At 36.2% G+C, this 27,384-nt stretch overlaps 1 protein-coding gene and 1 long non-coding RNA gene across 3 annotated transcripts in view; one reads left to right on the forward strand and one right to left on the reverse strand.

Annotated features, from left to right (window-relative positions):
• IFT80 (intraflagellar transport 80) overlaps positions 1-27,384 on the reverse strand; it is a 46,740-nt gene that overhangs the window by 15,816 nt on the left and 3,540 nt on the right. Inside the window, exons 1-7 of one of the 2 annotated variants that reach the window (XM_013106932.5) lie at positions 20,511-20,666; positions 20,270-20,380; positions 17,922-17,990; positions 12,808-12,917; positions 12,151-12,240; positions 11,187-11,324; positions 2,600-2,779 (exon numbers count right to left, since the gene is read on the reverse strand). In XM_013106932.5, coding sequence (XP_012962386.2) covers positions 2,600-2,779; positions 11,187-11,324; positions 12,151-12,240; positions 12,808-12,917; positions 17,922-17,949 — 546 coding nt within the window. In that variant the 5' untranslated portion in view covers positions 17,950-17,990; positions 20,270-20,380; positions 20,511-20,666. Of the gene's footprint in view, positions 1-2,599; positions 2,780-11,186; positions 11,325-12,150; positions 12,241-12,807; positions 12,918-17,921; positions 17,991-20,269; positions 20,381-20,510; positions 20,667-27,384 lie in introns of those variants that run through there. The other variant, XM_072042255.1, reaches the window with a different exon arrangement.
• Positions 1,960-26,139, forward strand: LOC106019549 (uncharacterized). The gene is made up of 3 exons (XR_005267835.2): positions 1,960-2,118; positions 18,643-18,701; positions 26,015-26,139. It is a non-coding gene; the product is annotated as an uncharacterized lncRNA (long non-coding RNA).

A 27,384-nucleotide genomic window follows, 5' to 3' on the forward strand; every position in this document is an offset into this window, starting at 1 on the left:
AATCGAGAAAAATCTTTGGTTGAATAAAATGTCAATAAATTAAACGAAAATTATTGAATATGATATACTTTCTTATTATAAGCACATGCTGATACTGTTATGCCATTAGCAGAAGAACAGAATTATATTGGAATAGGCACTTTCACAGTACTGGTGGGAAACTTAAAACACAAAGGTTCTATAAACTCTGAATAAACAATGAATATGCTTTTGAAACAAATTTTTGGGGAAAAAAAAAAAGTAAATTTGCTTTAAATGTAATTTTTATCTGTTAATTTGTTGTCTTTGTGAATGGATGTTCTATTCAAAAATCAAAAGCATAATCACTACTGGGTACTCCAAGAGTCAATTGTTAAAAACAGAAAAAGCACAACAGCAGGAATGCTTAAGGAATAAAAGTTACTCAGGATGGAGTTCCTTAAAAGAAAGAAATGAATAATTAATGCTTAATTGGAACACAGAAGGTATAAGCAAAATATAATACATGGAGCTGATAAAAGCATCTGTGATCAAGGATGTCTGAAAGTTCCAATTTTAACATTCACTGTTCAGCTGGTTAAACAATTTGAAATGTAAGAAATACTTCAGTGATCCCATCATGATCCCATCTGAACACTTAGCAATAACCAAGGTTTTGATGAAGATATACTGCCTAGTTACTAAACAGTTCTGGCTATTTAACATACTTTAAGAGAAATTTAGGATATGACCTTGCTAAGTAGGCTGTGTCGTTTCTGTGAAAATTTGCTCAGATGACAATGTTACAAGAAAATCACAGTTTGCCTGTAATCAACACAGACTTGAGCTCAAAGACGTCTTTAGACTGTAGCTGCATGAAATCTACTAGGGTGGTAATTTCTCCTTGATTTCTTCCATTCTTCAACCAATTGCAAAATGAGGATTGAACTCAATTATTATGGAAGTCTAGAACAATTTCCAAAGGCATATTAATTTTTGTGTTCACTGCAGTGATGTGTCCCTAATTAACTTTGCCATTGTAATAATAAGGACAAAAGAATGCATCTAGAGAGTTTTTGTAAATAAATGTACATTGTAAATAAATAAGTGTACATAAATATATAGAAATAAAATAAAATAAAATAAAATAAAATAAAATAAAATAAAATAAAATAAAATAAAATAAAATAAATAAAATAAAATAAAATAAAATAAAATAAAATAAAATAAAATAAAATAAAATAAAATAAAATAAAATAAAATAAAATAAAATCTTGGATCAGGGTTAGCTATCCTTCCTCAGTTGTTTGCATATTCAAACTCCCTGGAGTTATTAACAGAGCCCATCTGTTACGAGTCGATGTCTGGGAATGAAAGAAGAAATATGAATTTTTACCTGCTAATTTGTCTTCTGTGTTCCCAGACACTGACTCATATTATCCCACCCACTAGACACAATTGTTATACAGCATTCCTGTTTTTACAACTTTTCCCAATTACATAGTCAACATGAAAGAATCGAGACCAAAAAACATTTAAGGGCCTAATTAGGAATTTAGGAACTTGAATTTGATATTGAAAATATTGGCCTGGTGTCTAATATCAAATGTGTAATTTGGAAAATTTGTAAGATGGAAATCTTATATTACCCCGCTGTCCACAGAGCAAATGTTGTGAGTCAGTGTCTGGGAACACAGAAGACAAGTTAGAAGGTAAAATTCATATTTTTGTATTAATTCCCAGATATTTGGTAACCTAAATGTGGATCCAGGCCAACATTTTTCAAAGGAAGGATCCTGAGCTTAAGCTCCAGAAACCACATGTAGGGCCTGCTGGCTTCCAGCAGCGCTGAGACTTGGCAGCTCCCCCGGAGCTCGGTGCCTATGGCTCAGCACTCAGGGGCTGGAAGCACCCAGCGGGTACCTGATGTGTGTTATATGATACATGACAGAGTGCTGTACCTTTGGAAGATCTGGATCTAGGCCGTAACACAGCATCTGGAGCAGATAAGCAGCTACAGCCAGCAAGCAAATGTATCTGGAAATCCGCTGAGACAGCAACATTCATCATAGCTTCACTAACGACACGGGCACAGCACACCCACCTAAAGGATCAGCTGTTACGAGGTGCATCAGTCCCTCCAGCAACCCATGAATGCAGGTAAGGCAAAGAAAGATCCTCTGTATTGTCTACACTTGGTCATGCAGCTTCATCTTTGCTGACAGTTACTGTAACACTATTGAAATAATACCACGCTTTGGTTTTGGCCCATGTATTTGTATTGTTTTCTGCATAAACATTTTCATTACACTTGAAATTATCTCTCATAAGCTGCCTCCCACAGCTAATTTCACACGTTCTTCAAATGGGCTTTATTTTATTCTGGAGGATAAAGTACTTCTGGCTCATCTGGCAATATGGTTTAGCTTACAGAGATGATCTGCTGTACAAGAGATAATTATTTATGTTATTTGCTAACTCTGGCCATTTGATGATCTTAACATTTTCAGTGATGTATTCGTGGAAAAAATGGATAATCAATAATATTTGTTGTTCAACAATTAAAAATTCAAATCTTGTATTGAGAAAAGCCTTAGAAAGCTATGACTCGGGATGTACAGTTCTGCATTGTTAGGATTACCTGCATGGTTCTCCTCTTAATCAATGTTATTTCCAAGTTCTTCCACTCCCAGCGCTGCTCCACAACGTGGGCAAAGATGACATGTCCATTGCCACATGCTCCAGCTAGCTGAGTGCCGTCAACAGACCAAGCAATATTAAATATGCTGCCAGTGTTGGGCTTCTCTAAAGCATAGGACCACTTGCAGAGAAAGAGAAAACAGTTCTTAACCTTTTTGCACTTTTTTGGGGAAATAATTGATTGTAATAAATAGAGTTACTCGCATTTTTTAAAGAAATGTATCGATGTCATAACTTTTTATCACAACTTTAACAAGCAAACCAAAGAGATTAGATTCTTAAACTGGATTACTGGAAAAGCGGGGACACAAAAAAGAAAACCATCAGGTATGGCAGAAATGAAGAATATCACAGCGCCTGATGTACATTAGGTAAAAGTTAACCAGACACAGTATATTTAAAGTGTACCTAGGCATCCATAAACCTAGATGATCACTACATAAAAATTAAGGAAGCACACTTAGGAACAATGACACTGGTTACACTGGTACAGGAGGCTACAGTCCTAAGTGTGTGCATTCAGTTCATGCTGCAGTGGCGGCCACTCCTGCTAAGCTTAATTTTATTCCTTTCCGATATTTACATTTTCTCCAGTGAAAACCTTTACTCTTAAATTCCCTCAGCTTAATGTGCAAGACTCCTCTAAATTTAGGTGGATCCTTAGCAATACATTCTTGTCAAAAACTAGAATTATCAGACCAAGACACCCATCTTCTCCTTCTTGCTTCTCAGAAACACAGTCCAAACAAGTCAGCCCAAACCTGAGAACAAGCATTTCCCTGAAAGTGGGTGACAAAAATGAAATAGCCTTTTTATGGGCTTCGAGGAAGAATTTAAACCAGAGTTTAAAAGGAGAAGCAAATCTCAACTATAGCCCTTTCAGAACTGTATAATAGAACATTTTTAATAGCATTTAGCTCTTGAAGAACTACCTGAATATTCAAACACATTTGAAAACTTAAGAATCAAATCATTAAGAACAAACATGTGATCGAAGTTAAATGTAGACATTGGATTCTCGTGACTTTCAGATACATGATATTACACCAAAGGGGAGACAGCTGGAAGAAAATACTCACCTAATGTCTCTAACACATTTCATGCTCTGATTTCTTTTGCAGTACCCATAAGACCAAAGAAATATGAAGTCCTTCACACAAAGTCTTTGTATGATTTATACAAAATGAAATCACAAAAATCGCACTAAAATAAAGGTGTCAGAGCAACTTTCAATAGCAAGGAAACACAACGGGATGGAATTCAAGCTCCCAGTTGTGCTAACGATGTGCAGTGTACCCTCTGAGATGACTTACTGAGTTACAGCTCTTTTAGCGCCGAGGCACACGAGGGCGAGTGAAAGACAATGTCAGCACTGACTGACTTTCCAATTTCAAGCACTCAATTTTAAGGTTTCAGCTTCCATGCCTCTTGGCTCAGACACACCATTCACTGCCTGTATAATCTACAGTTGGGGAAGGTAATTACTTTCTTCTTCTTTTTCCTCCTTTCTCCTTTTTTTTTTTTTTTGAGAAAAGTCCATAACTTACTCTCCTGTCTCAACAGGATGAGTGCTGTATGAGACACTCCATAGTAATTAAAAGCATATCTTTAATTTTTGTCTGACATCCTCACATGGGAAATGAGCAAGCTCTTGAGTTGCAGGGCCAATGACTGCAACAACCACGCTCAGATTGCTCTACATGTCCTCCTACATCTGAGACATTTTTCACAGCTGGCCAGATGTGGTCTGAAAAGAGCGTGAAGAAGTGCTATTTCAAAGCTGGGTATTAGGATCTTCTCAAGCAGACAGGATTTTTTTCTAAGGCCTTTTACGTCAGGTGAAGGCTTCAAGCCATCAGCTAAGAACCGCATCATGGAGCTTGAAGCATCTGGCTTTAGGGCTACTATTTTATGCAGAGCAGATAGACTGCACCTCTGAAAGAGAATATCTTCCTCAAATTACTTTTTTTTAAAACAAAAGTCTGCTTTTCTTTCAGGTATTTCAAACACTTAGTAACATGTTTCCAGATTAAAACCTAAAATATATACTTTAAAAAAATACGTAAAACTGTTAGAAAATTTTATTTCCTATTCCTTTCAGAAAGCACCTGATATAATTCAGAGCACTGCTGTGATTCATCCTCCCTGAAGATGTCTGATACATCATGCACACAAAAAGCTACAATAAATAAAGATAATTTATCTCTGCTTTTGCAATATAGACACAATTTCTACAAACTGTTATGCATCTCCTCCATGTACTGGGTTAAAAAGAAATCAGGGTATGGCTATGACTGTATGAATGACTGTACGAATGTTCTTCCAACATTGTCCGAAATGCTGCAATATTATCCTGTGGTATTACTCTTTGGCTTAGACTTCTCCTGTGTCATAATTAGTTCTTTATTGAATTCAATGAACTACCTCAAGAACAAAACCAGTAGTTATAGAAGTTTCATTATATTAAATGAATATCTAAAAGCAGTAACTTATGCTTCCCTCTTCTGATTACACAATGTAGTAAAAGTAGACGAAGCACTGCAGCCGTTGAATATTGTCTGACTTCCAGAAATGGAAACGGAGTAGCCTCTTGAGACGTGGGTCAATTTTAATGAGCAAATTCAGAGGAACAAGGACAGTCTTTCAAATGCATAATATTGATAGATCAAGACTCAATATAAAGGATCGAGTTCATTATTATTTCTGGACTGAGTGCAGTAAGTTAAGAATGGTTATCCACATAATATCACAGCTTAAACACATTGAAAAGAAACGTAATGAAGAAAGAACACTTTGTTATACTTTAAATGATAAAAACAATACTATTGTCAAACGTGGATGGTTCATTGTTCCTGGCTGGTCTCTGTTCAGGGTCTCTTTACAAGTGTGCAGAGCTTGGTGCAGGGAGCGCTGACACAGGCTGAGCTAAAGCTGATACTGCCGAGCCTCTCCATGAAGTCAGAACCTGCACAACATCCCTAATCAGCTGGCTTCATCTTTGCTAATTTCGCCTTTGTTTACAAAAAGAAAACACACGAACTCCCCTGCAGACCATTCTGGGATTCACAGAGCAGAAGGGACCAAGAGGAACCGCATGCTCTTGGCCCCACGCAGCCCGATCAGGCTGACACTTGCACAAGGGCTCAGGTCCTGCTAAATGAGAACTTTTACTTGCTTGTTTTAAAGTGAAGTCTGGCTTGCGCCTTGCTGGGGAATTCACATTAGTGCGTTGGTAGCTGATATCTCAGAACTTACTGTAGTCTGCATGCCTGTTAAGGCTGGCAATTGATGTTTTAGTGCAAACTGCCTGGAAGCTTTACTTTAGAAAATGCCTATTAATTTTCTCATTTAACAGAAGACACGTAAAATATTACAAGATTATAAAATCAATTATCCAAAGCAAATCCATACTCGGATGCTTTAGAAGCACCTGAATATTCATACACACACAGACCTAGCTTGTAGGATGCGTAAGTCTCTATACGACTCCACCCTTATTTTACTGAGTATAAAACAAGGCTTATTGTATAAAAAACCATATTCTTAAACATATGTTGGACTTAGCTCCAGTAATTAAAGTTAATTATCAAAAAAACAACTGAGCCAGTACCTCCGGGGGAGGTATTATTCTGCTTTCCAAAAATTCTCCTGAAATCCAAGCACGCTCTCATAATTATTGGACCCCAGAAGAACTAAAAATAGGATGACAAACTGTCCCATATAAATTCTTAACCTTAGAAAATGAAACATTGATGTAATTCTTTATATAGATTATTACTTCCATAGATGATCCACATGTTTTCATTTTCTTCCAGAAGTCACATTAGCCAATTCTAATAAATTAAAATATGTCAGCTTGGAAAGAATTGGTCAGCAACATAACTCCATGGGAAACCCATCTGCAATTTTTTATTTTATTTTATTGAGCTACAAAGAATTCAGAATCTTGATTGTTAATAAAGGTAGATGAAATAGAGACAGCACAGAAAAAAAACACACACCAAAAACCTTATTTTGCTACAATGCCAAATGCATATCTGTGTGAAGCAAGACTAGATGTAATGGGATCAAAGCTCATTGTAACTCTATAGGAAACAGATTTGCTGTGATTTCCATAGTGCTGTAGTTTAGGACAATTCTGAATAGCATGAAAACATGCATCCTATACAGCCACTTTCAAAACCTTGCCATCTTTTTTATATTAATCTAATATGTAATGGTAATATAAAGGACATATTATAATGTTAATTTTACACTAGTCACACAATTCACTGTCCTGAATGGAAATCATGGTTTTAAAGAGAAAAATTTAAATTATTTTTAAAGCTTCTCTGTAGATATCTGCTACACTGTGGTGTTTAAATCCTTAGATGTTTTTTTTCCCCTCGTTTATCAATAGTTTAAAAAATAAGGAAAAAAGAACACCACTAACTATTTAACATATAACCAACCCTGGATATCAAATAATGCAATCAACTCTCATTATATTTGTCTTCTTCAGAGAAAACTGAAAAGAACCATGTAACAACAGAGCTCAATACTTTGAGCCCTAGCACCGTACTTCCACTTGCTTTAAATGGGGTGGGGAATGGCTGTTACACTTGCAGATCTTTTTCCTTTATTTTCTACAGATATTAGGCAATGTTCCATAAATTTTATTACTGTGGTTTTTATATTGTCCTCCTACTCTCCAAAGCACTCACGACACAACCTGTCTTAGGAGCAGATGGGTAGGGTCCATTTTCTAAGGCACTTATGTGGGAGTGGAGTGGAGAAGGAGGAAATCAGTGAATTTCAGTCATTCTTACCATCTCTTGCTGTGTAAATATTTTGACCTGATCAGTAATGTCAAGGGAAGCACGCAGAGCCACAGGAAATAGCTTACATAAATGAACTTTTTAAGCATTACCCTTCATCCAAGTGATTAGATTTGGAAAAGCTGTGAACACCAGGAGGGTTCAAGTCTATCTATCAACACATCCAGCATTACATTTCAATATTTATGCCTTAAAATTAATCTTAGTAGAGGCAAAATTAATCTTAGTAGCCTCTTCAGGATTAATGATCACAGACACTAGGGCAGAAAACACATTCCAACAGTAAATATACTTTGTTTGTTATTCTGTACGGTAGCCATAATAATTTATTTTAGATAAATAAAGCTATCAAGAGCAAAGGTGATTTTTAAATGAAGAAATAAAACTTTTCTAAGAGTTACTGTTACATTTTTACTTTTCTTTCTTAACGTACAGCTGCCAGAACAAAGTATCCAGGAAGAAAAAAAGAAGGAGAAAAGAACATACGCTAACAGAATTTAATTTAATTATGTCCCAAAACTGAACACATATGCTACAGAAGAGTTAATGATATATATATCGCCTGATGGCTCCCTAAGGAGCAATTTGCCAATATAGCTCCATTACATCAGACATAATAAAAATGTCTATGTTGACCAGTAAAAGCCAGGTCTGGTTCTCTTCAAACTCCATCACTCTGGTGGTATGTGAATCATTCTTCCTTTTCCCCCAGTACTAGCAAAGCTAGTTCTTCAGTAACTATTTACATTTAATGTCAGGAAAGAAACTTTCATTAAAAATCACGACTTTTGAAGATAATAATTTATCATTGCTAGCTGCTAAATAGAGAAAAACATCTGGCACTAGCTACTGTACATGCCTTTATTTCTTTGAGAGTTGAGTAATAAACCAGGTAAAGAGCCCTTAATTTTATGAAAAAATAAACCTACCTACATTTTTTTTTTTTAAAAAAAAAAAGAAGTCCACAAGCAGACTTATTACTACATACTGATTAAAAAATTGCTCATTTTCAGTTAGCAGGAGTTTCAACTGTACTTACAATAAATTACATTATATAATGGCTAGCAAGAAAAACAGTAATGCCCTGGGGATCAGAAACAAAAGCTATACAAAACAGCCTACAAGATGGCAGAAAAAAATATCTAGTATTTGTCTTCCTTTTCCAGAACATCAGTCTTTGCCACATTAAACTGAAATCTATACTGAGTGCAAAATGTTATTTAAATTGTTGGCATCACCCACACAAGAGCATATTTATTTCAGTTTAGCATTTGCTAATATAGCTCCATAATCCCAGTACTCAGAAGGGAGGCAGAAAGCAGTTGTGGAAGAAGAGAGCATGGTTTAGATTGCTCTTTGAGGAAGAATACTGGTGGTAATGGCTAGGCTGGTTGTTGAAAGCACTGTATTACATAACGTAGTCCAACACAGATGTAATTATACTAGTATTAATACAACTTATTTGGCTGTAAAATATGCTAGATGTGTATAAACACTTCTACAATGACAAATTTATATAGGGAGATGGAAAGGCAACAGAGCAGGTTACTGCTTTAATTACATCTTAAATGGAGTTCCATGGCATACTAAATGGAGGAAAATCGTCTTATCCACTTTGCCTAGGAAAAAAAGTTTGGGGGCAATCAAAAAGACAATGACACACCCTCCACGCCTAACATTAACCCAACCAGAAGGATGCCAGGGAGAAGAAATGATGTCCCCACTGGCGATATAGACTGTGAGCAGCTATCTTAATGTCCCACCATCTGAGAACTGAGTGGTGACCACACAATCATTGTGATTGCACGCACAGACTATTTATCCATTTTATTCAGAGCGATGCAGTATTTAATTCTGAACAAAACAAAGGCCGAAAAATCTAACAGTAAGATATATCTGCTTTTAAAATAATAGTTTCAATGATGAAACACATTATAAGATGGAAATTGTAATCTGTTGTAACAAATAATGTTTGCATTGGTTAATGTGCATTTTCTCTTTGTATAATCCACATGAAATGCGAGGTGATAAAAGGAAACTTCTCACAGTATATTTGTTCTCAAAACACATACCAAAAAGAGACAGGAAATATATTTTTTACTTCTATATCTTTTACTTCAGTATTTTTTTTAAACCTATGTGAAAGGTACCTGTTCCCATTTGCACAAGTTAATAAAGCTCCAACTCAACTTTACTCTCCTGAACTTTCTACTGTGTTTGTAACACATGGGTAATAAAAAAAATCTCCTTAACACACATATCTGAAAAATTCACATATCTAAATAAAGCAGACTATAAAAAAAAATCTGCAGAGTAATGCTTTCCAAAAGAAAATTGCATGTGAGGTGTTTTCTTTTCCTTCAAGACAACTACACACAAACTTTACTTATACAGATTAAGTAGCATGAGGAATTTCTCACAGCAAGAGGGAAAGGCACAGAAAATTGAAGCAATCCCCACTTCAAATTTAAAGGCCTCAATTACATTTATTTTTTTCAGGGAAGATTACCAAAATCAGAATCAGTACAGAAAGCGAAATATGAAGACTCAGCGATCGTACCCTGCATGCCTCTTCTCACACAATTTTTAGAGGCTATTCTTATGAATGTAAAGCTACCTGAAACGTGCCGTCCCAATTCACAGTAGGGAAAAACCCAAAGTACCGAGGATGCCCCCAGACACCACAGCAAACGCTGCTTTCCCAACCTGAGCAAAACTGCAATGAATGCAACAACAAAAGAGGTAGAGAATGGGTCAATGAAAGTCCCAAACCGGCAAGGTTTGATGCAATTCGAGCCTGAACAAAAAGATGCAGAACCACAGGAAATCCACAGAGACAATCAGGTCAATCTGTGCTTTGGGCTAACTTTTTTAGAATACCAGCGAAGGCAGATGAAACCACATTAATTTTAATTGGAGACCAAGTTGGAAGAAAAAAAAATACTAGGTCAGCAACAGCAAACTTGGAGCAAAGCTGCAAGTCAAAAAATAAAAGCAAATGACGATGACAAAATGAGAGGTGTCTCCTTTAGGTGCGTCTTTCTTCTGCTAGAGTTATTCTACATTTAGGGAGTAATAGAGAAGCTCAGATGAGAGGATTAAACTATGTCTTAGCTAGAATAATTATGCCTGGTCCCTACATCAGAAACAAAAGCATGAATGTTCTCTTAGCTCTTCTTTTACTATGGCCTTAGCCTTATTATTTCTGATGTTTGACAATTGCATTTTGTGATCTTACAAAATGTGCCCATCAACTCTTGGAATATTTTAAGGAAAAATAAGCTAAATAATATATGCATAGGAAATTTTACTCTTGCATTTTTTCCCCATGGACATTGTTCTTTTATCTCCTTTTTTAAGATAGCTTATTGTCATACACTACTTGCTTTTTTCAGTTAAGAGCATTTCATTATAGTCTTACAGGATATGCTTATAAATTTTTACAGTTTTAAAGGATTTTTTTTTTTAAAGCAAGCAAACAAAGAAACAAGCAAACAAAAACGAAAAAAGTGTAATGCCCTGAAAGATTTATTTAAATCTTTCTTTAAATATTTATTTAAATCTTCAAATTATTTAAAGAATTTTTACCTACCAGAACATATTTAGATGTGCAGCTAGGCAGATCGAGAAGTATATCCCCAGGAATATTTACAGTATTATCAATAAATATGCACAGTTCTACATCCGCCGTTTCTCGGCATTATTACTTACCCCAGTTTTATCACATAGACGTAAAGTATGAAACGACCCCACAGCAAATAATTCTCCATCCCCAGACCAGGCAACGGATGTTATAGGATATTCATGGGGCTGTGAGCTGTACAGTAGATGTCCATAACTGTCCCATACCTTAAAAAAATATTTAAAAAATGTATATGACCACACTTCGAGTGCACCTTTACTTATTCTAGAGCTCTCATTTCCCCTCACAATTACAAAAGTTACAGAAATACAGTCTACAAGTTACTTAAGCATATTTTTGTGTAACTGGAAAAAAAAATCACACATCATATTATAGTTCACCTTTCACTAAAGGCTGTTCTTAATCAGTATCGGTTAGTTTAATGCAATGCACTTGACTTTGCTGCTAAGGCAAATACTATATTGTTCTCTATATAAAATATTTTGAAATAATGAGTTTTGCTTCCTGTACTTTACTGTAAGTCTGTAACATAACGACAAGGTTTATTTTATTTGCACTTGCTTCCCAAAAATGCAAGGTACTCCTCAAATTTCTAGACCAAATAGATTTTCTCACTGAATGTAACCACTAGAAGACTAGGAATTCAATTAATAGCATCGAGTCATTTGCAGTGGCTTTATCTCCTCTAATTTTGTCATTACCCCTTTCAGATATGTCAAATACGTCATAGGTTACATTATTCCAAGTACTCATTTTTACAGTTCTACATATTTTCCTGTAGGAGTTTGTTTCAATTGCGTTTTACTAATTTTTTTTCTAGTATACCTTTTCAGACACACTTCTAATTTTATGCTACTAGACAGAGTGAGACTTAAAATAATGTAAATAGAGTAACAAGTTTTTTCTTGAAAACTGAAAGGTTTCTCATTTAATTTTAAGGTTCTCAGTGTTATTAAAATTAGAAAACTTTGGAATGCCTAAAAATATGATTTTGATACTTTAGTTTCCCCTAAAAAATTAACCAGTACACACCTTGTATTTACAATCTTCACCTGCAGAAAGAATAAGTTCATTGACTGAATTCCAGTCAGTTTTTAAAATAAGGCCATCGTGAGCTTTCCACTGAAACAGAAAAACAAAACAAAAACATAAATGCAACAAATCTGAGAATTTCTGTGTTTAATACTTATCATTAATCATCATTTAGTAGCATTCACACACTCCAGTGTAGATCAAGGTTTCCAACAATACAAATGCACGGGCTTATTCTCTTCTGTAGAAGAATAAATTAAAGACAGCCTGGAACAAGGTCGAATGAAAGCCCAACAATCTGCACGAAGAGAACGTTCCAGAGGACTGCTGCTGTATCTTTCAGCTTTTTTTCTAACAAATGGAAAGGCTTCTGCATCTCTCTGCTTCCTCTTTGTTCATTTCTGTAAACTAAAAATTATTTGACAATATCTATTGTGGATATTCTTCAGGCACGTGATTAAGCATTTCCCTTTTTGTAAATAATCTCCTTTCTCTCAAAAAAGGAAGTTTTAGTTGAAATAGGAGGTGGAGAGAAAAAAAGAGCCACGTGCATGCTGTCTGGAAAATTTTAGCACAAACTTTTAATGTTTGGCAAAGCTATAGATAACTGAAAAGAGTTTTCACATGGGAAGTGAGACCTTAATGTATTAATGATACCTGTAAAACTTTAACATTTGGTTGGAGAGGTTTAATAATCAGCTGCTTTCCTGAAGTATAGAGAACCTTTTCAGAATCAGGTCCCCAGGCTACTGAGTACACCGGTGTTCCTGTAGACACAAAGAAAACATTTCTTATGACTTAACTGATCAAATTATGCAGAAACTGCAACAGCCACTTCAAACTGGTTACTTCAAATCACACATCAAAGATTCAGGAGTAGGAGAGCCAGCCTACAGGCAACCATTTGTCCTCCACATGTGTCTGTCTGCACTCACAGCCACATTTACTGGTTCACTTCATGTTTTAGACAGCCATAGGAGCAACAGTAACATAGACACAACCCAGAAAACCAGCTCTGAAGACCTTCAGTTCACACTGCACAACCTTCCCACGCTCCTCAAGGAAACAAAAATACACGGAGTGAAGTCCTGGCAAATCCAATCGAGAGAATGAACTCCTACCATGTTCAATGGGACCACTCTAAACTGACCTCTGAACAAATCACCTACACTTACAAAAATATATAAACAATTGATGACTTTTCCAATGCTACATCTGGGTTACAGAAAAATGTATACAGAATTATTACTGCTATAGATAGCTTTGTATTGCACCAAAAATATTTTTTAAGATGCCCAGGATCCATAAAGAATCCTCTAACGTAACACTTTTTTTTTTTTTTGGTTTGCTGCACTTATAAAACAAACAAGCATTGCACATACAAGCAGCTTACAAAATCAAATGACAAAAGACAAAACTAGAAAGAGTGGCCTGCAGACTTCACAGATATTTCCCAAATAATTTTTATTATTATTTTTTTTTTTTCAGATGGAAAGCTCCACAATGGCATACCTGGAATCAAACTGACTGTTCTGTTTTACAGACATGTTATGTTACAGTTTTTAAATGACCTGTTTTGAAAATAGAAGAAAGTGAAAAATTGCACTGAAAAAGCATCCAGGAAAAAAAAAAAAAAAAGACTTGCCAACTATGCAAATATTTTCCGTAGTACTTGACAGGATTAGTCTCCCCTCAAGAAGAATCAAAGTATTACCCTACTTGATTCCTTGCAAATAGAAGTAAAATATTGAGTAGAGCATGTCCAAACATTTGTTTCTATCACAGCAAAAGCCCTGTAGCAGTGAGCAGCAAGTTTCAGCACAGCCTCAACATTACAAGACATGGAAACTGTGCATATAGAAGTGCAAGGAGAGGGACTGGGTAGTAGGTCCCTGTCAGATCATTGTTCCTTTTTGTAAAACTTGCTTCAGTATCTTCTGAAATGGGAAAGAGAAGCCTTAATTCATGCCTGTTTTTCACCTACCGACATCCTCACTGGCAGAAATGAGGCCGCTGATGACGAGTTCGATTGCCTAAATTTCTACCTGAGAAATAAGAAACCTCAGAAAGAGCAGTTGTTACAAGCTAAATATTTGTATTTCATGACTTCATAATTTTAGAAGAGGAAAACAGAAAGCAATTCTCCTAAATTCTCAGAAATCTGCACTTCGTAGGGATTCATTTATATTTTAGCTAATAACTAATTATCAAATTGATCAAATGAATTAATATTGAGTAAATAAACCATTTTAGCATAGCTGTTATTTATGGTAATAAAAAAAAACAAATGCCTGAGAAATGCTCTTAGGCGGTAAACTTTTCAAATTTACTTCTGTCAATTATGCTCCATCTCCAAAAAAAAAAAAAAGACGGGTATTATTACCTCTTAATGTGAATATTTTGAGATTTAGATAGCTAAGTAATTGAACTGACATATTGACTTCCCTAAAATCATCTAATACCTTACCATTTCAGCCTTCATATGTTTTCTATGAAGAGAAAAAGGTTTTATTATGGCAACGTCAATTCAACACACTAAACTTGATTCGAGCTTCCACATGCTCAAAACTCTAAACTGAAAGTGATGTCATTGTTCCTGAATATTTCTGTACCTTGTGCATTTGCTTTTATGAAGTCATTTATTCTATGTTACTTAGAAATATAGGATGATGTAATTTCTGTTGTCAACCATGATAGGCGTCAACTCAGAAACATACAGCATGCATTAAGCAAATCTGGCACTAGCTATTTTCCTACTGGCAGCAATCTATGCTTAAAATGACAAATTCTGTCACCAGCTGCACAGAAATTCTAAATAAACTAATTTTTGTCCTGCTCTGATGCTGATTTAACAATCAGAAGACTTTTAGATTTAAACCAAATGTTTAACTTTTTTATGATGGCTGACTACTTAACCACAATTTCCAGGGCTTAACAGCAGGAGCTAAGTTAACTCATTTCCTTCTGCACTTAACAAGAACTTGGTTGGGAAAAGACTGCCAACACATTGCACTGCTGTGCAAAGAAAAGTTCAGCAGGACAGAAACTGCAGTGAATTGTACTGCTGATAAATAGCTTGAGGACAAAGTACTGTGACATAAGATGTGATAAAAGCAGAAAAGGTGGACTGAGAGATGATCCGAAGAAGGAATATCAGCATGAAGCATACAGGGTGGGCTTCTTCACATCTCAGTGCTCTTCTTGCAGAAGTTAATCCCCAGTGAATCATCCCAGTGGCCAATGTGTGTAGCAGAGAAGGAGCTAAGGTTGAGTGCCAGAGTGGTGGAGCAGCTGCTCAGGCACTTTCAGCCACCGCAGATACTTTGGTATTTATAACAGCAAGTCTGTGTGAGACTTCTCCCTTTCACAGGAGTAGAAATATTAATTCATACAATGTATGTCTCTCTATTGGAGCACTATATGTCATTTTGAGTCATTTTTTGTGTCATTTTGAATACATTTTGAGTGTGTCCCCTACAAAGTAAGCTCTACTTCACACCACCTTGTGTTTAGACTGTTTCCATTCCGGATGTTGTGGATTTGCTTCCAGTAACCAGAAAGGCAAAGGAAGAAGAAGATACTTCACAGGTGAAAAAGTGAGCTCTTGCTCAAAGAGCAATACAGCCACGAGAGCAGCACACGATGGCCAAAGGCTGGATGCAGCAGAGGCCATGGGCTCACCCGAACTTGACTCCGTGCATTGCCACAACGGAAGGCCACGCGGCCACAGCACTCCGTATAAGTTCCAAAAAAGCTAAAAAAAGGGGAAAATATATGTTCATGTTTTTCTAGTGAATGGAAATCCAAAGATAGAACAGGCACGTAGACCATCAACCAAAGATAAGAGCCTGAAAATTTATTTCTAATACAAAGAGTGGAATGACCAGAATGTTAGCAACGGTAATCCTTGCATTCCTCAAGATTATCGATAATGAAGTGAAAAATTAGCTCAAACTCAATGTAACTCTCTTAAACAACATACACATTTCTGCAGAATCCTATTCTGACCTTAGGTATGTCAGCAGCTTACAGAATGGTCTGTGGGAATCTGATCCTATCACGTTTAAAGGGCTTTGGAGCTTCATAGGTCCTTATCTTAAAACACGAATACATAGATAATTGTTTCAAGCAGACACAATTCTTACAGTGTACCAAAAATCCTAACAAATCAATGGAAATTCAACTTGCATATTTCAAACAAGGATGTCTCCTAGTTTAGAAACGACATGAAACCTCAAATAAGCATATAAATACATAAAAAACTTGAAACATACCAACTGAAAAATAAAGATGAGTTTGTGAGTTTGTGCTTCAAGTTTTTTTTTTTTTCCAAAAGTCACAGTTCAGTTAGCTTTCCTTTTTACATTGTAAGCATGAAAAGAAATATTACATCTGAATATGAACTTCCTCAACAAAATTGAAATACATTTTACATTCACTCCTGTGGTTAAGATGCCTTCGACAGGTTGAAAGAATTTAGATAATTTGTTTCAGAAAGAGATAAGGGTCTGACATTTAACCCAAACCCAGGTGCATGTGGTTTCTTAAAAAATGTCAAAAGGTCACATGATCTCAATGTATGAAGTCTGAAAAACAAAATCTAGCTCAGAATCTGCACTGAAATAGTACAGAAATGTTAGAAATTGTAATTATAAAAAAATAGTATTTCAAAAATACCAAACTTCATTTGTATAAATACGTATTTTCAGCTTGCACTGTTGTGTTTTTACAATAATGTAATTTTAAATTGATTTAATAAAAATAACTGAAATGTTCTACTATGCATAGAACTGTAGTTGCAAAGCCAAGATCAAGGTTAGGTCTCCACAGCCCCATTTCAACAAAGAAATGAAGTACAGGAATGGTTTCACTTCTGTAAGACTGTTTGCATATATTAAATTAGTTACTGGCTTAAATAGGGCTGTTAACAGTTTTAAAGGGCAGATGAACTAACCTATATACATTTTGCATCTTTCAAGCATCTTTGCAATACGCTTAGTAACTTTTTCTTCCTCAGTTTTGCTGTAAGAGTCTGTGGCTTAATAATTAAAAATGAGGTTTTTTAATTCTTTAGTCTCTCCAGAATCCTTAGCATGGAACTGAAACTGTTGTCTGAAAATATTGCAATAATACATTTAATTTGACCTTTTTTTTCTTGAAAATTATCATCTTTTTGAAAGTTCAAGCTACACAGTTTTTCCTTAAAATTCATCATATAAAAACAACTGTTTGGAGGGAGGGATCGAATTTAAACCACTTCAGCTGAAAAGCAAATGTTAAAAAAAACAGGAAAACTGGAATCTATAACAAACTATTTCATACTCATAACATGACTGCTAATCACAGTTCAGTAATAAAAATGAAATACATATTTTTGCCATTTTCATTACATCTTAGCAATTTATCCAGCCCAAGACAAAACAAAAGGCAAATGCCCACTAAGAAACTTCTACAGGTTGTAGCTAGTGTCTCAGTAGGAAAAGGTGATTGTGCTCTATCCTGAAAAAAAAAAAAATCACTTGAAAAAAAATCATAGTAGACATGATATTCAAAAAAAAGACAAAAAAAAATAATATAAGCTATTCTCCATTGCAGAGAAACTCCTGCTTTGAAAATATTTGCTGAAAAATGCCACGATTTACCTTTAATTTTAGTGAAGATTATCTGGCCTAAAGATCATTAACCAAACCAGGCTTAGGGTCTGTTATTTAAATATTTTTTAGATGCCTCAAATTCAAAGTTCTAACTGAGCTTTAAGAAATTTAACTTACCTTGCTGAGCTAACGTGGATCTCAGCATTCCACTTTTAGACCAGATTTTCACTTGGCCATCTTCACCAACTGAAAAGTTATCAGAGAAATCAACTTCAAAGCAGTAGTAAGTTAACAATCATGGCAGTTATAAACTTACGGCATTTATTGGGAAGTACTGAAGTTAAAATAAGCCTGGATCTTTACACAATATATTTTTTACATAGTCTTCCTAACATGCACGTAGATAGTATTTTAAAGAAAAAATATTTCAGTCCTTTTCTACTGTTATCAACAAGTCTCTTCCTCTCCTGAAACTCCTTATGTTCTTCCTATCTGAAGCTGCTCCTGGCTAGAGAAAGTCCATCCCTATTCAAGTACTCTAAGTTACGTATTTTCTATTTAGCATCGCTAGTAGTCTACATCTATTTACAGTTCAATGTCCCAGAGGCTGATTAAACGAGTCTCTTAGGAGTCCAAAGAGAGAAGGCGCAGATTTTAAGTATTAAACTGGAGGCTTCACACTTGATAAATGGTGAAACCGAAGATAACTGGAGGGCTCAATTTGGAAGGCTTAAATTTTATAACATAACTACATGCTACCAAGAATCTTAATTTACTTATTAAAGCTCTTATGTGCTATACAGCAAATTCAGTTATGTATGTATAAAAGAGCAGAGATTTCCTAAGGTGTTATCACATTTGAAATGCACAGCTCTTTGCCTTTATTTAAATCCCCCAGATTCAACTGATCGGGAAAAAGGTGTTCCTGGACCCTTGATGCCACTCTTTCTTTTGAAGGTAATTTACTTCCAGACTTCAGGTTTTTATATATGGCAGTTTTACCTCTTAAATAGTTTAAAAAGGGTAGCAAAAACAATAAAAAAAATCCTGTGCCCCTTAGATACTGTATAAATAGAGCCATAAAGAATATTTTAACTGATACAGTATCACCAATGATTCTCTACTCAACTCTCTTGTTGCAGGAGAAGAGTGGTTGACCTCAGAGTACGCTATTTGGATATGGAGGTGAAATCACTTATGCCTCATAAACATCACGCCATCTTTCAAAAATAAATAAATAAATAAATAAATAAATAAATTGAAAGGCAAGTTTGACTTTTTCTTTGGAGAACTTCCTGAGGCAAATTTGCCTTTAAAAAGAACAATATTTCTATCCCTTTGGGATTTAAGAGGAACACGCCAGACGGAGTCCCTTAAAGCACCATTTTAGAGACAGACTGAGTCTGGAAACAAGCAGATCCAAAATTATCTTCAGTACTTCTGGACTGAGTTGGATCTTGTCCAAAGAAATCAGCTGTGCTAGATCAACAGGAGACTGCAGAAAATTCTGACACCAGCAGAAATCAAAAAGTCTATCACAGGAAACATAATTAGCTTCCCCTTAACATCAAGATAAGTTTTCTTGAGGAAAGTGACAAAATAAATTAATTACCAAAAGATTTAGGGGAAAAAAAGACATGTAGAGATGCAGACACCAGGAGATCACTCTTCCAGCCCTGACAGAGAAAATGATTAGACAGCAGCTAGACTGTGCCACTCCAAACAGTCAAAGAAGAGCTGCACAAGAACATTGAAGATGCTCATAATGCCTCAGTAAACTTTGCTGACCAAAAAACTCCAGTGACATGTGCAGGTCTTAGCAACTTTTTTTTTTTTTTTTATGTAACAGACAAGAAATATCACGCAAGTATCCTCCTATACAAAAGCAAGTAAGCATTGATATTAAAAACATTTACTTTGAAATACATAGGATAACTTGTAATAAACAGCATCACAATAAAACAGGAATGTTTTTTACTCACTTTTGTATTAAAGTAGCAAATCATCTTCTAAAACATCATTGATCAAACAGCACAAAATTAATTTATATGAGTTATGATACCTCGAGTGATAACAAAGACTTAAAAAAATTGCAACTTATTTTGGCACACTTTATTTGTTACTAATTTTCTGTTTCTATTCCCCCCCTTTCTCCCAAGGGAGAGAATTTCAAGCTAGACCAGTACGGGAACACTTTAATAGACTCGGTTTTACGCATTCAAATTCAATATAACAAGAATATCTGCTAGGAAATCTGTGACTACATCTTTTAAATATATGTCAGGGATTAAGTTATGTTTCCAAAACATTTTGTTGGGTTCAAAACATTTTGTTGAGTTACACATTTCATTACGCACTAATGTTTCATAAATTTTAGTATTACACTTTTGTTCACTTCCACTTCTTCATGGCATATCATCTATGTATATGAAAAAAAAAAAAAAAAAACATAAAAGGCTTTATTTTGAGAGCTCTCTTCTGTTATTTCAGTTTTCAAACCACTTCATTTCCTTAAGAGCGCTTACCTGTGGCCAGCGCTGTTCCCTCGGAATTCCACCTTCCTGCAAGCACGGCTCCGCAGTGGGCTTCCACGCTTTTCTCTACTCTTCCCGATTTGGAAATTAAGTGGAACTTCCCTAAACAAAAGTTCAATACAGAAATTGAGTAGCTATTATTGTGAATCGGTATTTACTTTGTTCTCTTAACAATGCACGAGCAAAACGAGATGAAGAAACCAACAGAAATGAGAACAGAAAGCGCAATTACATTGTTCACAACCATGATTAGCCCAAACAAATGAACTCTTGCAGAAGAAACATTCGTAAACTAGCTAAAATCTGTTTTTTTTTTTTCTCCTTTTGGTATATGCAACCTTTGTTTTGTCTATTCATTTTGCTTGTGCCCCTCCAAAGTGTGCGCGTTTCTCTGGGGACACAGCCTCCTGCTGTTATTTCATTGTCTGAAAGCTGACAAACAGAGGTACGCACACTGCAGCCCAGCAGAGTCCTTGGGTTTTCTTTTTTTTTTTTTTTCTTAAGATCTGAAAAATCACTCAACACCAAAAGGATAATGGAAAAGCTCGTACAATCTGACCATCAGCGAGCGCGTTTCTCTGAGGAAGTCTTACTGCTTGCATTATGGGGCTGTTATGGAAATTCACAGAAGCCAAAAAACAAAGCTATTAATGATTTCAACAGAAGCATGAGGAAGTCTTTCTTTCCAAATGAGGGATGTTGCTTAAATCCAGGAAGATCAAATTTAAACTGGACCAAAGAGCAGACAAAGGAGGGCTTGGAAACATGTGGCAGAACAAATGTGTGGCTCAGAATAGTTCAGCAACTCAAATTAACTACTTTAAAACCAAAACTCTTTTAAAATTATTTTATCTAATATCTGCCAGTAAGCCACCAGAAGCGATTTCCAACATGAGCAGAATTCTTTGAAATAAACTCTACATGGCTACCTCACACCAAGTGCACGTGAATGCTCCGTCACTTCAGATGGGCTCAGTTTTCCATTAATAACACACACACACGACCCTCCTGCTTGGGAGTATGAATTATAGGACAGGCCACACCTGGTCTGGTTACACAGCAGGATCCCAGAATGTATTGAGAAAACACAGAGAGAAAGGGAGGTATATTTGGAGTTAAGAACAGCGTGGATGTAAGTACCTAAAGGTGTTTTCATTGGTCATTGCCCTTATGACAGGCTTGAGGGAGAGGAACGGGTAAAAAGAAGGCAGTTTGACCTCTCAAAATGAGGTATCTCCTATGCAGAAGAACTTGAACCCTAGTTGGAGCTACAATATTGTCATCAGCACAAAGACCCTTCAGCAGTCACCGGCTAATGGGAAAGCTTCCAGAGCACCGCGGGGCTCAGCGCTGCTTATGGAAAAGTGCAGAAGTTGGCTGCCTCTTGCAGGGGTGGAAGACGACTCTCTGACCTCATGGAAGCTGGCACCATAAGCTGTGCCCCCTGAAGTAACTGAATGATGGCAGCCATCAGCAGAGGTGCCAGGAGCATCTCGAGAAAACCCAGCAGCAGTGACAGGGTCTGAGTACAGGCAGAGGTGGCTGCTCCACCAGCACGGGCCCGGCCTGGCACAAAAAGCTAGGGGCAGAAAAAGAGACTAAAAGCCTGTCCATCTTAGTAAAGAAACACGTTATCAAGGCAAGTGTGTGCGTGCAGGTGAGAGTGGAGTTAGCTATGAACCAGACAGAAAGTAAAACCTAAGACACCACCACACTAAACACACATTAAAAACAAAAAACTTCACCAATCTTGGCTACTGTGCAAGCGGCCTGCGCTTCCAGAAGCCTGAAGTGACTTTTATTGTGTTTTATTTTGCACTTCAATTTAAGAAACAAAACAAAAACAAAACTTGAAAACAAAAGCAGACTAAAAGCAAACACAAAGCATTCTGGTCGATCTGTCAGTAAATAAACATCAGGCGGACATCAGTGCTCTTCCTAGTATTATTCAAATGAGTACAATTACGCTTTGTCTTCATTTGGAGCATATAAACAAAAAGGCACAAACATCCAGCCAACTCTCTGCCAACAGAGGATTTCCAAGCTAAAGACTTAATACTGAAGAAAAAGAATGGTTTGTATAAATCAGTTTATTTGAGCAGACCATTTAAATCTCACACACTGAACGATACATTTTTGCTTTTCACTACCACTCAGTAAAGGCCCCGGTACTCCTCTAAGAAGCCCCTGCAACCTGACACATACCAGGAAACAAACAACCAAAAAAAAAAAAAAAAAGAACAACAAAAAAAAATGACAGTTGGCAAGCAACTGAGTATTTTGGTTTAAGTCACATTATCAGGAAAACAATGGGCCGTGTCAGTGTACAGGATAAAACCCTGTGACATTGGGAAGCATTCAACTTGCTGATCCATCTTCTGTATCCCTTCCCGGTCTGCCAGCTCCTACTTTTTCACAAGGCATCTTCCAAATAATAAACTGTAGCAATCTGTGGCCTACTAGGAAAGAACACATTTTCAAATAAAAACAGGTCCATCTTTGGCACTAAGAATTCATCTGGAAAGAGGATTGTGTGTTTAAGAACTGTACAGTAACAGTTCAGCACAAATCAAAAATTTCATGGATATCATCTTTATTTCTGTAATTTCCTTACTTTTCTAACATGAATTTACAACTTATGATAGTCATATCAATGTGACTCATTAAACACATTTTTTTCATTGCACTCTCACATAGAAGTTGCTCTGAAAGCCAAATTTCAATGGATTTCTCTGCCTTCTTCTTTCTTCTGTTCTTCAATTTAACATTCAAGTAATAGAGGATTTCAAATAGAATTTATTGCCTTCTTATACACAATTAAGAAAGGGAAAATTTTAGCTATATGCTTGGAATAGATAGAAGTGATTCAACTTAACCTTACTTTAAATCTGAGATTTGTAAAATACTGTTCCCTGCTTTTCATGGAGTACTGAAGCCAGAAGCTGTCCTCAAGCTTAAAGTGACTCTCCAGTTCTGGAGGAATTTCAAGTGGGAGATTAGCAGCCTATTTAAATACAGAATAAAAAAGATGTATGTTTTGTTCATTACTTTTCACAGACTCTTAAATGCTGACCTAATGCAAAATTATCAATAAAATAAGAGTTGAAAAAAAATAGGTCTATTCCCTCATGATTTGTGCAATTTAAAGCTGAACATTTTATTTTTGTAAATAAAGTAGTAGCATAATCAATGTAAGTAGGAAGTAAAAGAACAATATCCCACAAGAGATGAAACTCAGAAGAACACCCAAGAGGATTAAATTTACATTTGCTCTAATTTCACAAACATCTGGAGTTGAACCAGGAATTAAATGCAACCCTGTAAAGACATTATACTCAATTTCCATCAGATTCAGCAAATTTCCAGGAATCCTTATCACAGAGACGAATTAGCTGCTGCAGGAAAAGTGCAGGCTTGACACGTAAGGCATGATATATATGTTGTAGGTAAACAAAATTTTAAATTTTACTAATAAAAAATAAGTAATTCAGAAACAAAACTTGATTACACACTTACAATGCAGTAATTCACTCACACATACGCACAAAAAAAAACAAACCTTTGCAAGGTAAGTTATATCCATTAAAAGTGCTAGGTTACACTAGGAGAAAAACTGAATTTTCTGCATCAAGATTTATCTCCATTTATTCGTTTCCAAATTAGGTTAGCGCTATTTTTTTATTTCCATTTCATTGGATAAAATTGAACAAAACTACGATTTTTTTTTTGACTGATACATTTCAGGAACAGTTCTCCAAAAATCACCTTTGCAGGCTGAATTTACCACTACTTGCTAAAAGCTTACCCCTTAGTCTGAACAACAGCTATTAGGTTAAAAAAAAAGTCTGTGAGAAAGTAAATAAAGTGCTAACTTATATAAGACCAAAAAAAAAAGTGAATTATGGTAAAAATAATTAATTCCATGAGTAAGAGCAAAGCTAATCAAATGTTACTGCCTAAGAAGGGAATTCAGCTGAATCTTCCCATCAGTGGGGTCATGATGACAACTCTTCCACATGGACTGTCATCAGCCCGTGCCGCAGCTGCCCCCTTGTTACAGTGTTCACTAATTCGGTATTTTTTCATCACATTTCTGCCCCTTTCCATAAAAATTGTAGGGATGGAGAGCACTCTGTCTCTCTGGAGCTAGTTCCAAAGTTATTGATTACCTGGCAGAAAGCCCCTTACAAGTCTGACCATGGAGTCCCACTTTCTTTCTTTTCTTAGGGAGCAGGAAAAAAGGTTTCTAGGTCAGTGTTTTCATTCAGTTTTGTTTGTATTTAGACTCAAAGCTTATATACAAATCGGGTTTTACTCTAATCAGTTAAATAAAAATTACATCCTATCTTCCTCATGCAATATCCTATGTTACTCTCCTACCTCAAGGTATCTACTGCTCTGTACAACCTTCTGTTGCCCAAGAAACAGGCGAGGCCAGGAGACTGCAGACTTTGAGTGGCCAGTACCTATTCCAGCTGTAACACTGTTAAGGTGATAAGCCTTAGGAATGTGCCGAAAACGTGCAATCCAAAGGGCCTACGTGTTTGTAAAAATAAAATAAAATAAAATAAAAATAAAAAAATCCCACTGCACGATAAAAAAAATCCCTCTGCAAGTTGGCAGAGGCAGTCAAATCAGTTTATACTGCATGCAAGCAAGAAACAGCTGCATTAAAAGAAAGTGAAAGTTAATCAAGCTGATCTCCAGAAGTTGGACAATGACAGTTTACAGACTCTCAAGTGCATATGGATTCTGAGACAGTTACATGATTGTTTACGTTTTATAAAAAAAAAATCTCTCTCTTTTTTTTTTTTTTTTAAATATGGAAGAGACAGCATTCTTCCTGGCCTTTTTGTCTCTAATTCCTTGTAGCTGAAGTCTTTATAAAAGACTCCAACATTAGCTAGAATCCTAAAATGACAACTTTAGGCTAGACAGAATATGTTTGGTAAAAGTTACAAATGAACAAAAAAAGTCTTATCAAGGAAAATGCAGATCAAGATTAAGGGACTGGTTTAGAATTTGTTGGTCAGACAAATAAAATCTCGTGCAGCAACAAGAATCATCTGCTAGGCTGTAAGAACCCCTCACTATAAACCCCTGCGATTGATTTAAGTCACTTAGAGTAATCCCAACCTCTAAGAACTAAATGACAGCCTTAAAAAGTCCTAACAAATCCCAGATAAGATTCCAGGCCCTACCTATACATGATTGTTATTCATGACTCTTTATTCCTAAAGGGTAGCTCTGCTGCAGTTCAATTAATCCACTTGCCCGAGAAGGTTACCCATACCTACTAGACACTGCGTTTAAGAACTGCTACCTTACCTAAGGGGTATAGACTAAAGCATGTCAGAAAGCATGCTACCAGAACATGCTTCTTTTTTTTAATACTTCTGAAAAAAATAAAACCTGATTTTTCAACCTTTCAATTAATCTATGAATATAATTTAATTTTCCTCATGTATCTCAGTGATATAAAACCCAGAGGAAAATGAGAGAAAAAAATGCATACCAGACCGAAGTCGTCTGTTTCATGAAGGTATTTGGAGCCCTTATATATACACCGAATACCTCAAAGAGATCTTGGCCTCCAGTCTGTGAACTGAACTCTCAGCCTTCCTAATTGTTAAGTGCAACCATTGCTAGAAGGCAGAGAAATTGCCAAAATTTCATGCAATGAATGAATTTTCCCTGCCTTCTTCAAGCACATATTATCTCTCCCTGTCTGTACAGAAAGCCATGCTGGACACACCAACTCTGGCCTGCTAATGCCCAGTAACAAACCCTCTGTTCCCTACCAGGCTCGCTGGGAAGCTAGGCACACAAGCAGCCCTCACAAAGGAAACACACTACACCCACAAATCCGAGGTTCTGGCCACAACCTGGGCAGAAGTTAACTGGAAATCATCCATCAGTCCCATTGAAACCATCAACAGGTCCCCGTGAAAGCGGTCGATAAGGTCACGGACTGATGGCCATTATGATTCTGATGGGAACTCCCTACAATTGAGCACGATCTGTTCTGCATGAAAGAGCTGGCGGGGATTTAGAGCAGTGAAGTGCTTTGAGCTCACTGCTGAGAAACTCCCATCGCTGCCGTTTGTGTCGAAACACAGCTTTACCACCAAGACCTCTGACCGCTGACAGAAGAATATAAACTCAGTTTAGTAGATTCGTGTGATCTGCTTCTTGGCGCACATAATTACCGCTATCAGCAGAACAGTTTAATTGATTTATTCTGAAACCTTTCACTGCGTTTTCAGTGGAATAAAACAAAGGTATGAGATGTTAGGATCCACATAAGGACTGCCCAACTTCTGCAAGCGAGTCGTAGAGCTTTTCCAGGTCTCCCATTTGCCACGTTCTTGGATGTGCCACATGGAAGTGTTAGAAACCCTTCCCAAACCAACATCCCATCAGCAGGCTCATGGTAAGTAACAACGTCAATGTAAGATAAAATAAAAGCAAATTTCATAAAGGATCAAACACCTTGCAGTCTTGGTTTTAAAATTGACAGGTTCAGGAAGAAACAGGGTATCCACACTGTAAGTTCTTAATAGCAAAAATAAAAAGGGGATGGATGAAAATTTCTCTTTACTGTTATTTTTCGTATTTTCTTTTAAAAAATGGAGAAAAAAAGTCCAGGTGTTTTACTTAATGAAGAAAAGGGATAAGAGAAGAAAAGACAGGGAAAACATACACAGAAAACTGTTGATGGCATGGATCATAATCCCAACTGCAACACCAGGAAGAAAGGAGACAAGTCTGACCTGACTTGTAAGGGCTGCTTCACAATAAATGTAAAACTATAATGAAACTAATTACCTGAGATTTCTTCACTGAAATGGCTATATGAAAAATTTGCTACCATACAGGAAAAAAAAATCTGACTGTGCTTAAGCTTGACAAAAATTAATGTCTCTTTGGGGAGGAAGAAAGAAAACAAGCAATCATCAAACCCCCTGGCTCCTGCTTCCCTTCCACAAAACAGAATCTGCGCACTGGAATACTGTCACTACCATCACTACTGTCATAAAGTCCAGTCCAGTGCACGACTACACTGGAGACAGAGCAGCACACAGCAGATATATGTGTATATACGT

This window comes from Anas platyrhynchos, chromosome 9 (assembly GCF_047663525.1).
Source record: "Anas platyrhynchos isolate ZD024472 breed Pekin duck chromosome 9, IASCAAS_PekinDuck_T2T, whole genome shotgun sequence".
Classification (NCBI taxonomy): domain Eukaryota; kingdom Metazoa; phylum Chordata; class Aves; order Anseriformes; family Anatidae; genus Anas; species Anas platyrhynchos.